Below are 18,057 nucleotides of genomic sequence, written 5' to 3'. Positions count from 1 at the left end.
GGGAGCATCGCTTATGCATATTGTGTGACTGTCAGGAGGTCGAGTCGAAGGAGCATTTTATTTTCAGGTGCCCAGTGTACTACGAGATCCGAGGCCGCTACCACTGCCTCTTCAGAGACAGCTCTGAGCTCCTTTCCAGATTCCTCACCTACCCAGATCAGAGATGCCTCGCGGCCTTCATTCACAAGGGGGTCCTACACAAAGAGTACTTACTCAGGTGACGGGGCTTGGCCACATCATCAGACACCTCTCAGAGCAGGATCACAGAGTTCTTCCCATCGAGTGACATTGATCATCCAATCTCTAGCCGCAGACGTGACAGAGACCCCAACCCGACGACCACAACATGACACACGAGACATCGAGGAGACACAGATCACTCTGGGGGACCTCCCGTCATTGTTTAGACCCGGGATACATCCCACGAGAGTCACAGTGGCTTTAGTCTTGCATCAAGCCTCGCCCAGGAGACCGAGACGTCCAGCACCCCTTGATGGGCACCAGCATCCCATCACCGGCTATACACCAGCTAGGGCGACATGACATACGGAGGATTCCGCTCCGCTCCAGTCCTTTTCTTTTCATTGTTACATCCAGATGTATTTGATTTGATTATGTATGATCAGACTTAGGATTCAGCATGGGTGATGATGCTCGTTTCAGTAGCTCCACCCTTACTGTGATTTGTATCAGATTTTCTTTCAGTCTCATAGACCCATCGGTCTTCCGAAGACTCTAATAAAATTTCTTTCTTTCTCTCTCACACACACACACACTGTCTGGGACTTACCCCAGTGGAGACTACCGAGGCTGGCTCTGGAGTCATCTAGACGACTAGTTGAGAGTGGGGCGGACACATGGTATGCACGTGTATCCACATGGTTTGCCAGACATGGGTTTCACATGGACAAGCTCTCTCCCTTTCAGTACAGTATGGATGCACCCACTGAGTCGAACCCACAAGATGAGATTAACAGTATCATACAGTTAGACCTCTTCTAGCTCCACACATCTCGGGCTTGGGGGGAGATTAGGAGCTCCCCACCAAGACCTAGTTCTACCGCGACATTTATTAAGAGTCTCAGAGGAGGGATTCATCATCAGACCCCAGTATCTCACACGCACTAAGGATTGCCGTTGGGCAGATGCGGGTTTCATCTCATCAACTGAGAATTGAAACAAGGAGAGCAGCACGTATACCCAAACAGCAACGGATCTGCATGCTATGCACACTAGGAGAGATTGAGACAGAGAAGCACTTTCTCTGCACCTGTCTCGCCTACGACGAGATCCGAGGGTGATACCACTGTCTCTATCAAGGATGGCAGTGGGTTGGGCCCACTGTCGTGACTGATCCACTTCCATGACCACATGTGCATTGGGCTTTCTCTGCTTGAGATGCGCCAACACAAGGAGACCCTCCTACGATAGATCAGGGAGCAGGAGGAGGGGAGTAGACCACAGGATATAGAGGCTCACTAGACACAGTGGCATGTCACAGATTTCTATGTATTTGAGTCATCTCCAGGGCACAGTGAGGTGTAGGAGGAGGAGCTAGCTGATATGCGGGTAGCATGGATTGCCCAGAGAGAATTGCAGAGGCTACTCGTGACAGGCCAGAGCACACTCGTCCGACCTATCACAGCTTTCCTCAGACGAGACTGCCCAAGACGAGGGGTCATTCTGAACATAGCTCAACGGGATCAGAGATCGAGGAGACCACGTCCCCCTTCGCCACCACAACGTGAGACGGCCACACAGATGTAGATCCGAGACATTTTCGCCACTCATAGACGAGGCACCACAGTGCCGGGTTTCAGATTCTAAGTTCCATTCCTAGTTCCAGAGCTCTTCCTACTTCAGATAGTACATGATATGACATGACATGATATGATATGATACGACATGTTTTGTATTTGATTTTGCTTGAGCAATTGAGCTCTTTATTTCAGCATAGTACTCGGCAAGGGCCTTAGCACGCCCTTTGCCCCAGCCCTTTGTGTCTTGTATGAGTTTTTTTCCCTTTTGGTGTTTTCTGCACTTGTCCCAAAGGCCCGCGAGGCCTTCTGCGGATTCTCTCTCTCTCTCTCTCTCTCTCTCTCTCTCTCTCTCTCACACACACACACACACACACAAGGTCCCATCCAATGGCCAATCAGTTTGATAGATCATCAGTTTATGCTCAGGTACGCCTTCAAATGAGGTGACAACACGATTGCCCACTCTATACCATCACCTCATTGGTGCTATGAAAGTGGAGGGCACACAACTACTTGCTGCTGGCCCACTGCACGGGGCTGTCATCACGGCAGCTGCCATCTCCTTCCATAGCTATGATATCTCTTGGCTCAAGCTATGGTGGATGAGACAATCTTGCTCTACCTCCATGTGCAAAGGTGGTGTATCTCTAGAATATCATGTAGGTACTCTAAATAATTGGGGTTGCTTTTTGCACTCCTTGGGAGCTGCCATGTGCCCTCCCTAAAGCATATGTACTACAAGGTTTCTTGCTGTCCCATAGACCTTTTGGTCTCCAGTGGACATTAATAGACTTTCTTTCTTTCTTTCTTTCTTTCTTTCTTTCTGGGAGGACATGCTCCAAGGAGTTCGATAGGATCATGTGACCATGAAGTGTGTATAGGTGTGGTGTGAATGGGGGGTGGATGATGGGGGGTGGCAATGGAGAATGGTGAGGGGACACCAGGAGTGTGGGCGTGGCGAGACCAACTAAAGAAGGGAAAGGTGTCTCAGTGAGGGCTAAGGGTGACAGAAATGAGGCATATTGTGGAGGGGGGGCATAGTGATCCGGGCTAAGAGGAGCTCTCCCTGATCCAAACACTGATGATAATGATGATGATGCAAAATCTGGTGCTGCCCCTGAAGCTCACACACCCAGGGATAGTGGTGTTGTCGCCTACAAAGAAGTGCAGAGGATATTGGTGAGGATGAAGGTGATCTTAAGGATGATGATGGTGATGTAGAGGCTGATGCAGGCTGATCTGGAGTTAGAAGCTGTTTGGACAGAGGCTTTGTTGGCTGCCTTCTGTGTGGCAGTAGTATCGACCTATAGACCACTTCGGTTGCTGCACTATTCACATCCTCGATCGTGAGTTGTCTCTCTTGATTGCACTCTTCGCAGCAATCCTTTTATTATTGTTTGCAAACTGAGTACATAGACTATGATGTATACTTGTCATGTATTGAGATCTTCTCTCGATGTATTTGGGCACTTCCCTTTTTTGACACACACACACACACACACACACTTCTTTTCTTTTTTTTGGTGAAAATTTTTATGGATTATATTACAAAATAACTATCCCAAGAGGGGATATGTCAAAGTACATAAGTCCCAAAGTAGATAGCTGAAAATTACACATACTTTTTTTTTTTTTTTGGTAAATCCAGTGCAGTATATTTATATTCTCATAAATTTACAAGATGGGAAGTCTCCAAAATGGAGAGTATCCCAGAGATCAGAAACATAAAAAGAAAAGCTCTATGCAAGAAGCATGTATATCACCCTCATGACATGCATCATAGAAGGATTGCCGCAATGAGGCTCGGAAAGATTCATATGACCTGTGAATCTGCCGACATGTATGCCCAATTATGCTCACTCCAGATTGTCCAAAGAGCCCAATATCTCACCCATGAGAGAAATAGTGAGTATTGAGACAAAGACCGCATAAATCTGCCAAAGACCGCATGAATCTGAAAATTACACACACACACACGGATAATCAATACACACACACACACACACACACTAGGCCTATCAATACACACACGCACGTATATAGATGTATAGGTATGCGCGCAGACTGTAGGAGCTCAGACTACTTCTACTACCCAGACCCTCGTAGACATCTGGAGCACGATCGTTCACACGCTCAAGGGTCAGTGGGATCAGATTCAGGGAGAGTCCTGGGCAGGGAAGGAAAAGAGACGACGTTTCCTTCGCGACTGGGACCACCGGGAGTTGTTCTTCCAGCACTCTACTCAGAGTCTTCAGTGGCATTACGCCCCTCCACCGTGGCTGTTTGTCCACTCTCCGATGATTATGCCCTGAGAGGCTTGTATTTAGCATTTTGACTCCTCGGGCTGAATCCGTTTTGTGATTGCAGCCCGCTGGCCTTTAGGCCTTCTTGTACTCTCGCTTTCAAGTAATATAACTAGCACTACTTTTTGCGCAAAAAAAATATAGATGTATAGGTGTATGTATGTATAATCTTTTCAACCACTCTAAGAAGCTCACACCCCTTTATGGATTTTTCTTTCTCACCACTCTCTAATACAACAAGAAAATGTCACATAGGAATTCAACTTCCAACGAAAGAACACAAACGAGTTGTGGATGACCACACAAAACGACTTCAAAACTCATTCACTAGTAAGAGACAAATGCTGATCTCTTACTGAGACACTCCAAATGCACAAGTTCTGGCCGACAGGTATAAAGCAATGGAGCTGTGGTGACAATTTCAAAAATAGTTCTTCCACCCTTCAACTTTTGAAGGAACGCAATTGCTCAACAATGCTCTTCTCCTTTAATTGTGCAAGGAAACAGCTAAGCAAGAATATCCTCACTTCAGCTTTGATACCATGTTAGGGATAAGAGTGAGAGTGGGCAAGAGATCCAATGAGTTGTGAGTAGCCAACAATGTACGGCTACTGTATTATGTGAAGTTGTTATATACAAACTCTGAACAAGGGCAAAGCTAATCAACGTAAGTGAAAGTAATATTAACCATGATCAGGTTAGGTTAAAACTGGTTTGATGTATAATGGGTACATCAAACTTCAACAAAGAATGCATTCGCAATTAAACAAGAAAAGAGTTTGATACAGTAATAAACAAAAAACATCAGGCAAAACCTGAGAGATTTCAACAAGCACAAAGGATCATACCACAAAGAAGCAATAGTTTCATATTGAGCATTTAAACGGCATACAACTATAATCCCCACAAGTGCATTTGCACACCCATGCATAACCAGGTACAGGTTGTGTAAATTAATCTCTTTAATGCATTTGCACATGCATACTTAGGACTGCATTCTGTAAATTCACCTCTTCACAAAAGAAACAACTGGAATCGTAAATTCCTTTGACGATGCCTTATGCTTCCCTCCCCTTGCCTCATTATGGTCTTGTAAAGCTCGAAAACCTCCAAAGAAGCGTCTATTCTCAAAAACTGCAAGCCAGCACAGAAATTTCGGAACCATAAACGTGAACAAATAATGCTACTAGATGCAATTCTGTACACTTCCAAACCATTGCCAACACAAGTATTTGTTATTACAGACTTTTCACACACTGACAAATTGTAGCTATTACAGACTTTTCACACAAACTACAACAAATATTTTTATTTTGGTCCCCAATTAGAGAATTGCAGCAAAGATGAAAGAGAATAGTCCATACAAAGCCTTTGAAAATTGTCGTAGCTATTACAGACTTTTCACACAAACTACGACCAATATTTTTTCCCCAATTACAGAATTGCAGCAAATATGAAAGAGAATAGTCCATAAGAAATAGTTTGCCACTGGAGAAGGGAACACAAAAGAATGTACATTTCTTGCTAATGAGTCCATAGATGCTTCACGTGCTATAAGAATAGCTCGGACTACCAGCTCCATGCTGAACTGGGGTCCTGTAAGATGCATCCTAAGTATGCATATGATGCGACAATGTCTAACTATGCCCTTACCAATTTGGACATAACTAGTGTTAAAGATCATAATCGTGGTGGAGGCCAACTCATCTATGTAGAATCCAAAGAGTGTCTAGAAGGCCAAAAAGACCTATGAGGTCAACATCTGAAATACATCATGCATGCTGTACGGATAACCATAGATGCCGTTTGGGCTTTCCAATGCTCCACGCACTTACCAAAGATGTTTATCTTCATGCATTGTGGAAGATGATGCTGAAAATACAGAAGAGAATGGGGTAAACCCGTCACCAAACCACAGAGGGGGATGAACCTAGGGTGACCGCCGGATGGGACAACCACCCTGCAACTAAAGAGAGAAAACATCACAAAAAATAATGACCACATGTGACTAAAGAGGCTGATGCCACCAATGCAACTGACTGATAAGGTGACCACCATAAAGACATCTTGGAAAACTGAAACAGCAGACCTTGAGCCCGACATGGATTATGGGACACACAGAGAACTAACCTACAGAAGAAGAGGGCAGCCTGGGAAGCTGAGAAAGATGGCACACTCACCTCCACACAAGAGGCATATTCCAGTGCTCCAATACTTTGGCTTCCTTCCAGGCTGAATGTAAGCAACTTAGAAAGATAACTTGAAGCTCGAGCAGCAGCTTCTTCACCATCATGACCAACAATTGTGTGAGATGACAAATCTCTGGATGAAGTGTACTACCTTGGAGGCTACTGTGGAAACAAAGGCAGCGCCATGACCACCATGGAAGCCACCACCAAGAGATGCAAAAAGAAGGCTGCCACCTACAGACATAGATGTATGGAGTACAAAGAAAAATACAAGGATGCTAAACTTCAACGCATTGTGAAAACCCTACAAAGTAAAGATGTTTCTTTCTTAAAGTCTTCGGCATACCGATGGGTCTATGAGACTCTGAGAAACTTGATACAAGCCAGCTGAAAGGGTGGAGCTACTAACCGAGCGTCAACACCCATACAAAAGCAAAACTACATGCTACATAGTCATATCAAAATCAAAACAATAGCCCTCTACAACATCACTATCATCAACACCATCAGCAGAGCGACTGTCATCATAATACAAAGTGAAGTATGCTCCAAAGTCACTCTGGTCCCCCCTCGTCAAGGGTGAGGGAGCGATAGTAAGAAATCAGCAATAGAGTGCTGCCGGCTGCCTGTGGATGCAATCATGTGCTATCTCCTAGTCAGCTCTACGTCTAACAAGGGCGACAGTAACTCCTGTCGGTCTCGCTCCCACCTGAGCTGCCATGTCATTGGATCTGGGTCCCACTCTTGCCTAGGGCTTGTAAGGGGAAGTCTGTGTTGTCCGACTGGAAGAATTCCGTGATCATGCTCTGAGAGGAGTCTACTAGGTATGCTCCTCATGTCTCTGAGATCGGAGTACGCGCTCACGATGTCTGACTGCCTCATGAATTAACGCGGCCAAGGATCTCTGATCTAGAAAAGAGAGAAATCGAGATAGCATCTCGGAGCTATCTCTCAAAAGACAGTAGAATCGCCATCCAATCTTATAGTATACCACGTATCTGAAGATTAAATGTTCCTCCGACTCAACCTCATGTAAGCCACACAAAGTGCATATGCGTCTCTCTCTAGGTAGACCCTCTACCCGACCACTCTCAATACGGAGTCTATGTGAAGAGACCTGAAACTGCCCAATAGAGATCCTCAGTGAATGGGGTAAATGAATCTGTGTGTATCTTGGTAGGTGAATAAAGCCCTCATATGAAATATGTAGGCAATGATATCTATAGAAGCTGAGCTTCACTAGGAGCTCATTCGGTTCTAACCAGGTCCGGAATGTGTGTAGCTGCAAAAGATCCTTACGTATGACCTGGTTAACCTCATGATACCGGAGTGGGAAAAATGGTGCATCAATGCTGTACTAGAAGGGAGAAAGTCTATCCATGTGTAGCCCCAGTCGCTCAAATCATCTCACTATGTGAGCAAACCAACATCTCTGATCACTTGCCGCTGATAATGCCATGGAAGAGGACAATGCTAACCACGGTAATCTGCTACGTCCAGAGGTGTAATCTCCATAAGCCCTCACTCGATATAGGTAAATAATGACCTGAAATGTTGCATCGAGCTACAATGGTGAAGATCCAAACTCAGCCTAGATGATCTAGTGAGGAACTCACAGCTTACTATGAATCATCCATGATAGCATAAGAACCTGTAGTCGCCACACAAGCCCACTCAATATCCGACAGGTCCCCCCATGCCAGCTAGTCAAACCAAGGAGTCAAAGAGTAGGCATTTGGTCTAAGGGTCCTAATAATGTGAGTGAAAGCACTGCCTCTCCAACCTAGCCGAGGCATACCCTCTGCTCAGGCGAGCCTGCATCGCCGGTCTCATGGCGAAAATAGGTCCTAAAAAGATAACTCCCAAGTATGTAGATGATGAGACAATCTCGACCGGCGGTGACATATCAAAAGTAAACTGTTCCCGGTCCATCATGACCCGAGATGTATTGGATCATTACCTTGGTTTTACCAAGGTTGGCCTTCAGATCATGCGACTCACAAAAAGACTGTAGTGCATCTAAGTGCCTCCGGAGACCCTCTGCTGAAGACGATAGGAGTACCACATCATTTGCATATAGCAATATCTGAATTAGAGTGCGAGCAAGAGAGCATCCAGTCCCCTAGTATCTGCATGATTGTCTCAAGCTCATCGATGTAGAGGCCAAACAAGATGGGTGATAGAGGACACCCTTGTTTGATCCCAATCGTAATCAAAATCTCATCTGTCCAACCTGATCCTATCCAAACTGTACCTGAGACTCTCTGGTAAAGTGCCATGACAGCCCAGATAATCTCCTAAACATAGCCCCAATCTTGCAAACGCCAAATAAGGAGGCCTCTCAAAACTGTATCAAAGGCTTTGCGAAATTCACAAAGCAACAGTAAACCCTCTGCCTCAGTATCCTCACCTCCTCAATAATACATTTGAGCGTGAGAATGTGATTCATGGTCCCATGATCATGTCGGGATCATGCATGTCCATATGCTCGAAGCCCCTGCATCTCTACGAATCGATTGACCTCAAAATCAAGCATTGATGCATAAATCTTGGACATGACATGCCCAATCATCATGGTCCTGTAGTCGTGGGCAGGAGGCCAAGCAGGCAGCAGGCACTAAGGGCAAGCCGGAGTGCAGACAAGAGCCAGCAGGGAGATGCGAGTAGAAGCAAGCAGGGAGGTGCGAGCTAGAGCGAGCGAGCAGGAGAGGGCAAGCAGGGAGGTGAGAGAGAGAGCGAGAGAGAGAGAGAGAGAGAGAGAGAGAGAGAGAAGTAGAAGTAGAAGTAGAATTTATTGGCGTCCTCGGGGGGCCAAAAAATGACCCATGGGACCCGTCTCGATACAATGTAAAAAGAGTCCCCTCAAGGAGAGGGATCAGAAGTCTATGAGTTCCTGACGACAGGTAAAAAGACGAGTGACAAAAGATCCCAATGCTGCCGGAGAGGCAGTGAAGAGAACTGATGTCAACTGAGCGGAGTCCCCCAGTATCTGCTGGTAGTCCTCCCTGATATGTGCATATCGGGAGCACTGTAGAGCTACATGTGCCTCCGTCTCAATTGTCTGCATGTCACAAAGGGTACAGACTCTAGCATGTTTGGGCTGGTGTATCCAAGCTCCCTGCTCAATGGCAAATGTATGAGATCTGGTACGGAACCTGGCGATGTTTCTGTGATATAGAAGGGGGATAGGTGTGCTAATATAAGACTGAGCATGAGTCTCTATGGACATGTATGTGGACCAACATGTGGGATTTATGTTGTCTTGGTAATATTCCAGCTTTACCCTCTTTTCACTTGTCAACCAATGATTCCGCAAAGTGCTCAGTAAAGACAGTTGAAACTCTTGCATGTTGACCTTTTCAGGCGGCATGGTCAAATATGCTTCCACTTTCCATCTGCTGAACCATTTTCTTATGTCAGTTGCCCATCTTGTGCAGATGACCTTACTTTTGTAGTTCTTTTGAAGCTTTGTGCTGGCATTCCATGCTTTATGAGGCAGCCTATCAGGTTACATTTGTTGCACCTCTATTAGGTATTGCATAACTCCGATCAATGCACGAAATTCAATTGGTCTCCTTCCCATTTCCAACAGAAGTATTGAGTATGGAGTAGTGGGTTTGACACCAAGGTGTCTCCTTAAGAAAGCTTTTTGCATTTTCTCAATATCATTCCATGTAGAGGCTGAAATGCTGCCTCCCCATACTTCCACTCCATATAATACTGTCTGCACTACATATGCATCAAACAATACATTTCGAATTTTCCAGTTCCTAGTGTCGGTGTGCCTGCAATCATTCTCAAGCTGGTAGTACTTCCCCCAACCAGTGTTTATCCTTCTATGTATACATTGCCACCATCTGTGATCTACCGGGATATCAACCCCTAAGTATTTGAAGGTGCTGACATACTCAATGATCTGTCCATCAAAGGTGATCTCAGGGGGATGTTCTGGCTGATTGGTACAGACTGCCATCATCTTTGTTTTTCCGACATTTACTTGCAGCCCGCTTTCCCTACAAAAAGTCTTAAGCACTTGTAAAAGTTTGTGCATAGATTCCGGATCGTATGCAAAAAGAACGACATCATCTGCGTATAACAACAATAGCACTGTCCAAAGCCCCAATTGCGGTCCTTGCAACCCTTTCTCTACTGCAAATTCATTGATGAGTTCCTCCAGTTGGTCAATGCATATTCCGAACAAGGTAGGCGATAGAGGGCAGCCTTGCTTCACTCCCATATTGCTCTCAAATACATCAGACATACCTTGTGTTTGTTTGAGTCGGCATAATACCTTTTCATAGATGCAAGAGATGCCTACCCTTAAGGCCAAAGGGACTCCTATTTCTTGCATTCTCTTCCATAATCCTCCTGTTGGAACTGTGTCAAATGCTTTCTTGAAATCCACAAAACAACAGAATAGAGTGTGTCCTCTCAGTCTGCATTCATCCATGAGGACCCTTAAGGTAATAAGGTGGTTGGCTGTCCTGTGCTGCTTGCGAAAGCCTGCCCGTCCGATGGCTCTTTTCTGTGCCTCTTCAGCCCATGAGCTGATTTTCATTTCAAGCACTGTACTGAAGAGCTTGGCCAATGTAGAGCTGACCATTATAGTTCTATAATTTGTGACTGAATTTTTGTCTCCACCTTTGTGTAAAGGCTGGACCTAATTTTCTTGCCATTCCTGAGGGAAACCATGGTGTAGAGCATGTGTTAGGATGTGTGAGAGCCATGTTCTTGCTCGGTCTCCTGTCCATTTCACAAATTCCACCTGTATCTTCATGTGATCTGATGCTTTGCCATTAGCCATCTTCTTTAGTCCAACTTCAATGTCTTCGAAGGTGAAAGGACTAGTGCATGTGACCGATAGATCCTCCTTCCCCATTTCAGTAGCAAGTGCATGATTGTACAACTTGGTAACATAATTAAGCATGGTTGCATCTGATATATCCCCTATGACCTATTTCCGTCTGCCTTTCACTTGTTTCGAGCCCTTTCTTGGATTTTTTATGAAAGTGACCAAATCAGATTTCTCTCTTTCCAAAATATATTTTCTTTTCTTTTTCCTTGTGAGGGCATTGTATGTCTTCTCCAATTTTTTATGCCTATCTGCATCCAGTATGTATTTCAGCTCTTGGCGTAGTTGTTTGCATTCCTCGTCATACCATTTCTTGTGTGGTAGTCCTTTGACCTGTTTCTTTTTTCTTGTAGTTACTGCTCCAAATGTTTGCGTGGCTGAGGCAAGTATTGCTTCCTGCAAGGCTGTCCATGTGGGGTTGGTTATTGCTCTCAGCTTTGCATCCAAAGTGTCTGCATAAACTTGGTGTTTGTCTGGGTCTACTTTGAAACCTCCTGCATGTGTTGAAAATTTCTGCTCCCTATGTTCAAGGTGTATGTCAAGATCCATCCATATTGTAAGATGGTCCGATTCCGGATATTTCATCCCTATGTTGAAGCTTTTGATAATGGGTATAGTATCCACATGTACCAAGGCATAATCTAGCACACTCTATCCTCCGCTAGCTGAGAGACACGTCATCTTGTGGGTGTTAGAGAATAATTGCATTCCATTCAAGACTGGCATGTGCAGCCCATTAATCATGCATCGGAGTGCTCTGCCTTGTGTGTTGATGGTGTCGTCCTCGGATCCTCTCTGCCACATGATGTCCGCTTCTGTGACTGCTTCTTTATCCATTTCATCATGCGTAATGGTGGGCCGAAACTGTAGTTGACCAATTCTCCCATCACTATGACTTGGCCTTTTTCTCTGAGTTCAACCACATCAAGACATAGTGCTTCAAACGTAGCACTAGGGTCCACTCCGTGTCTACTGTAAAAGGGTGACTCATGGTGAGGTATGTAGCAACCTGCAAGAAAGACAAGGCATTTGCCAAGTTCTATTTTCAGCCACGTGTATCTTTTGTATTTGTCCACTTTATGAAGGCTGACTTTTCCTGCCATGTGTTCCTGTATCATGCATGCAACACCTCCTTGCCCTCTTTTCCCCACTTGCCGTTGGTATATTGAGCGCACCAAATATCCCGGTATCTCTGGGATCCTGCATGTTTCACTTTCCCAAGTTTCTCCTAAAAGGATGATGTCTGCATCGTGAATGAAGGCATTTATGCTTATCCCTTTATGCCAAGGGAAGCCCCTACAATTCCAAAACATGACTTGTAAGCATTTGTGTGTCCCATGGGTTGCGAGCCCCTATTTCACATTTTGATCCCCATCTTGTGTTTGGGGCAGCTTTCCTTGTCTCATTAGTCTTTCCGTGTATTGCTTCCTTCGCACTTCCTGCTGTTTTGGGGTGCGGTCTTCACTGACATAGAAAGGTGTGCCTTTAAGATACACTTTACTGCTATCCAGGATAATCTCCCTTTTCCGTGGATCTGCTATAGTGCACACAATAGCCCTTTTATTGGGTTTGTCCTCTTGTGCTTTCCCTACACGATGGGGTGCATATACAGTCACTTCAGGCATCACAAAGTGTTCTGAAAAAAATTCAGTCACCTCCTTGGCTAGAGCCAGAGGGGTTTCCTTATCCATCTCTGGTTGACCACAGATAACAATGTTTTGAGATCTCTTATCTCTTTCTCTCTGTTCATGGGCATCTTCTTGGTTTGTGGTTGATGGACGTGACGGTGTTTGAGCTGGTTTTGATGGTTCTTCAACATGTGCTGCACTGGCATCTTTCTTAGACACTATTTCAGTCCATTTATTCCCTTCTTGCACATTCTTTGCATCCCTTTCGACAGGCTTGGCTTGCATAAACTTTTGCATCTGTTGGCATCCATTATCCACTATGTTCTCTAAGGCATCCACTCTTTTTTGGAGTTGCATGACAGTTTTTTGGAGTTGGAAATTCTCAGCCTGTAACTCGATGAACATATTCATAAGCATATCTATTTTCTTGCTGTTCTTCGTGCCATACACCTTCCCAAAAGGAGTAGTTAGGCCTGGGTGTTTGTTCAACTTGAAAGGGGTCTGAAATGACCCCATGTTTCCTAGAAAAAAAAGGCGGTCCACTTCCACCGATCTAGCAAGGAAGAATATGCACTCTGTTTCTTGGGAAGAAAGAAAAAACGTTCCTGTGTGTCTGTAGTCTGTAGACGATCAAAGCTGAATGTCGAGCTAGCTGATTGTCGATGCTGACTGAGGCTGGTCGCGTAGCTATTGGCAGCTATCTTGATTCGTAGAAATTTCAGGTCGCTTCCTGGGCTGATGTCGTGATTCTCCTGGTGAGTCTTCTTGTGGTTTCAGAAGCTGACGGGAGATCTACAGCGAGGGGCTATACTCCCAAGAGCTAGGGCGAGGGCGGGCAGGTCAGCGAGCTGCTGAACATGCCTACGCGTTGGCTGAAGCTACGACGGACGGGAGGCTACAACAAAAAACGGGAGGCTACAACAAAAACGGAGAGGCTAACGATGAACGGGAAGCTGCGACGCCCGGAAACCTCGGGAAACCTCGTGGGCCTTGGGACAAAGTGACACCAAAGGGAAAAACTCATGCAAGCCACAAAGGGCTGAGGCAAAGGGCGCGCTAAGACCTTTTGCTAAGTATTGTGCTGAAATATAGAGAGCTCAATGGCTCAAGCAAAATCAAGTACAAAAAATATATCATAACATAACATCATCATACATATCATATCATGTGCTATCTGCTATCTGGAGCAAGCTGAGAACGGAAATTGAAATTGGAAACTCAAAAACCGAAACCCGGCACTGTGGTGGCTCGTCTATGAGCCGTGAAAATGTCTCAAATCTGAGTCTGTTTGGCTGTCTCATGCCGCGGTGCCAGAGGGGAGTGTGGTCTCCTCAATCTCTAAACCCGTTGAGCTATGTTCAGAGTGACCCCTCGTCTCGGGCGCTCCCCTCTGAGAAAAGTTGTGATAGGGCGAACCTCGATCGAGTGTGCTCTAGGCGCTCTCCGTGTCGTGCAATCCTCTCTCGATAATCCAGACTGCCCGCATAGCGACTAGCTCCTCCCCACCCCACTGTGTCTTGGAGCTGACTCGAATGCATAAAAATATGTGACATGCTGCTATGTGTGGTCAGCCTCTGCATCATGTGGTGTGATCACCTCATGCTGCTCTCTGTTGATTTGTCATAGCAAGGTCTCTTTGTGTCGACGCATCTCCAGCAGATAGAGCTCAATGCAAACCTAGTCATGGAAGTGATCAATCGTGATAGTGGGCTGAAGCCACTCCCATCCTGATAGAGGCAGTGGTATCGTCCCCGGATCTCGTAGTAGGCTAGGCAAGTCCAAAGAAAGTGTTCCTTTGTCTCAACCACTCCAAGTGTGCATAGCGTGCAAGTCCGATGCTCTCTAGGTATACGTGCTACTCTTCCTTTCTCAATCCTCAGTTGATGGGATGAAACCCGCATCTGCCCAATGGCGATCCTTAGTGCATGTGTGACTCTTTTGTCCTCGAGATATAGGAGTCTAATGATGAATCCCTCCTCTGAGATATTTAGGAAATGGTCACGGTAGAACTATGTCTTGGTGGGGAGCTCTTGATCTCCCCCCCGAGCCCGAGACGTGTGGAGTTGGAGAAGATCTAACCATATGATACAGTTAATCTCATCTCGCCGGATCGACTCAGGGGGTGCATCTAGACTATACTGAATGGGGGAGAGCCTGTCCAACTGAATCCCATGTCTGGCAAACCATGTGAATATACATACATACCATGTGTCCGCCCCACCCTTAGCTAGTTGTCTGGATGACTCCAAAGCCAGCCTCGGTAGTCTCCAGTGAGGTAAGTCCCAGACTCTATGGATAGTCACTGTCTAAAAGATGGCATCAATCTGTAGTGGTGTCATGGCGAACTATGCCTGTACTATCTCATGCGGGACTGAGGGCTTGCTCAAAATCATCCTAACTCCCATGGTCACGTGTAGCCGCTCAAATCTCTTCCAGAATGCTATCAGTAGATCACATCCCCAAAAGGGTGCTACATACATGGCAGTCGATCGCACTAGCGTACCAAAAAGCAAACACTTCATCAATGGATCCTGAAAGTGTACCTGGAAACATTGTACAGAGGTGATTTCATCAATGTACAGCCCGAAGAGAGTCGGTGAGAGGGAGCAACCCTGCTTCACTCTGATCGTACTCTCGGCCCAATGCAATAGGCCACCTGGGGCTTGAACTCGGCCTCTGACTGACTCGTATAGGCTCATCACCCCCCATATTAGTTTCTCTGAAATCTGCAGCTTCTCTAGCCTCCTGATCATGTGGGATTATGGGACAGTGTCAAAAGCCTTCCGAAAGTCTACCAAGCATGTATAGACTTTCTGGTGTCTAGATGTCGCCTCCTCAATGATAGCCCTCAAAGTGAAGATGTGATCTAGGGTAGAGTGCTGCCTCCGGAATCCTGCCTGGTCCTAGTATCCGATAGTTCCCCGTCTCCATAGGGTCCCCGGCTTTGTATATCGTCACAATAGTGTGGTACTCCAAGAAGGCGGAAAACCATGACACAACCCGATCGAACATTTGTGCTAGGATCGGGGCTAGGACCTCCTGTCCATGTGCAAAGTGCTCAGTCTGGAGGCCCTCGTGGTCGTGTGCTCTCCGATTGTTTAGACGGCGAAGTGTAGCCCGTACATTCTATGTGGTGAACAAATGACAAGTGGTGGGCCTAGGCGTGGAGGACATATCCAACGGTGTCTGCATCTGAGCATCATAGAGGGAGCATGCATACGTGTGCCACACATCTAGGTCAGAGATGGGGATAGGTGGCTTCCCCTCTGATAGAAATCCCCATCCAGTGGTCGGGTCTCCGCCTCGAAACGATCTAACAATCTCATCCATCCTATGTGTGAAAAAAGCCCATCTCTTACGATGCGTCAATCGTCGATAGATCCTATGTGCCTCAAGTGGCGTCAGATGACTCAAAGCCTATTGTTGTGTGAAGTAGGCTCTCGCCTCTATGCACTCGTCATCGAACCAAGGGTTCTAAGGCATCTTCCCATCCGTAGGCCGCCCAGATCGGGTCGTGGGAAAAGCTCTGATAGCAATGTCATGTACCACTGAGACAAGGGTGTCAGAGACGCTGGTGAGGTCTATGTAATCTCCAAGTAGAGCCGGGAGCTCCTTGGCTAGATGGCTCATGTACACAGCGTCAAGAGCACAATCAAAGTGGATCTAAGTGCGTGGGGGAGTGGGGGTAGCTCTCCCTGTGGCTGGCATGGTGGTGGAGATATGGAAGGCCAAGTAGGAGTGGTCAGCTCCGAGTGTGTGTGTGTGTGGAGGGGGGGGGGATATGGCAAAATCGTGTATCTGTGAGACAAAGTCTAGTAGGCCTTGTAGATAGTCCACTGTACTAGATCCACCACCGTGTGGGAAGCAAGTGCGTCTTCCAGAAGATGGCCATCTGTGAAAGCCATTAAAGATGATTAAGTCGTGGATTGCCCCTAGCCGTAGAAACCCAGCTTCACTGGAAGATCACTCAGGCCCAACCAGGTCCAGAATATGTGTAGCTGCAGTAGATCCTCACGGATAACCTGGTTGACCTCATGTGATAGGAGGGGAGAGAACGGAGCATCCATGCTATACTGGAATGGAGGTAGTATGTCCATGTGGAGCCCTAGTCCTGCAAGCCATCTCTCTGTGCGTGCATACCAGTACCTCTGGTCTCCCCCTGCCGCAAGTGCCATAGAAGAGGACAGTGCTAGCCATGGTATCCTACTACGCCCAGAGGTATAATCCCCATACTCCCTGACTCAGTATAGATACGTAATGACCTGAAATACAGCATCTAGCTGTAATGGGGGTGACCCAAACTCTGCCCGAATGATCTGGTGAGGGATGGCTTACCACAAATCATCCATGATAATATGAGAACCTATAGCCGCTCGACCCTGGCCCACTCTATATCCGACAAGTCTAGCCCCCAGCATGGACTGCCATACATCCTTGTTGGCCGGACCAAGGAGTCAAAAAGCAACCCTTTGGTCCGTGGATCCTGAAAGTGAGAGCGGAAGCACTGCCTCTCTAGTCTAGCCAATGAAGCATATCCTCTCCTCAAGCGTTCATGCATCGCGGGTCTCATAGTGAAGATGGGTCCGGAAAAGACAACCCCAAGATAAGTGTATGATGAAACTATCTCAACAGGAGACCCATCAAATGTGAACTGCTCTCGCGCATGACGACTTGAGGTGTATTGAAGATCATAACCTTGGTTTTACCCAAGTTGACCTTCAAATCATGAGACTTACAGAATAACTGTAGTACATCAAGGTGTCTCTGGAGCCCCTCTGTTGAGGAAGACAAGAGAGCCATGTCATCTGCGTAAAGCAATATCCGGATCAGCGTGCCCGCGAGAGAGCAACCTACCCCTCCCTGTGTCTGCATCACTGTCTCGAGCTCGTCAATGTAGAGGCCAAACAAGATAGGTGATAATGGACACCCTTGTTTGACCTCGATAGTGCTCATGATCTCATCTATCCATCCAAATCTTGTGCGGACTCTGCCTGAAACTCGCTCATGAAGTGCCATGACAACCCAAATGATCTCCTGGTCGTAACCCAAATCCTGTAGGTGTCATATGAGAAGGGCACTCGGAACGGTGTCAAATGCCTTGCGGAAATCCACAAAGCAATAGTAAACCCTCTGCTTCTGTGCCCTCACCTCCTCAATGATACATCAGAGCGTGAGAATGTGGTCCATGGTCCCATGGTCCCGCCTGAAACCGGCCTGTCTCGTTGCTCTGAGTCCTCAACACTCCACAAATCTGTTGATCTCAAAATCAAGTATTGATGCATAGATCTTGGACATGACATGTCCAATCATAATGGTCCTGTAGTT

General features: G+C 46.3%; 1 protein-coding gene across 1 annotated transcript in view; it reads right to left on the bottom strand.

Annotated features, from left to right (window-relative positions):
• LOC147887795 (uncharacterized) overlaps positions 1 to 18,057 on the bottom strand; it is a 63,702-nt gene that overhangs the window by 37,307 nt on the left and 8,338 nt on the right. The window contains exon 2 of the mRNA XM_087393566.1: positions 5,074 to 5,197. Within this exon, the coding sequence (XP_087249692.1) occupies positions 5,074 to 5,197 (124 nt within the window). The remainder of the gene's footprint in view (positions 1 to 5,073; positions 5,198 to 18,057) is intronic.

The sequence above is a fragment of the Dipteris shenzhenensis genome, chromosome 22, assembly GCF_047967505.1.
Source record: "Dipteris shenzhenensis isolate YYH24624 ecotype China chromosome 22, Dip_SZ_1.0, whole genome shotgun sequence".
Lineage (NCBI taxonomy): Eukaryota > Viridiplantae > Streptophyta > Polypodiopsida > Gleicheniales > Dipteridaceae > Dipteris > Dipteris shenzhenensis.
Note: the sequence above shows the minus strand (reverse complement) of the source record. Positions and strands in the feature narration are given on the sequence as shown.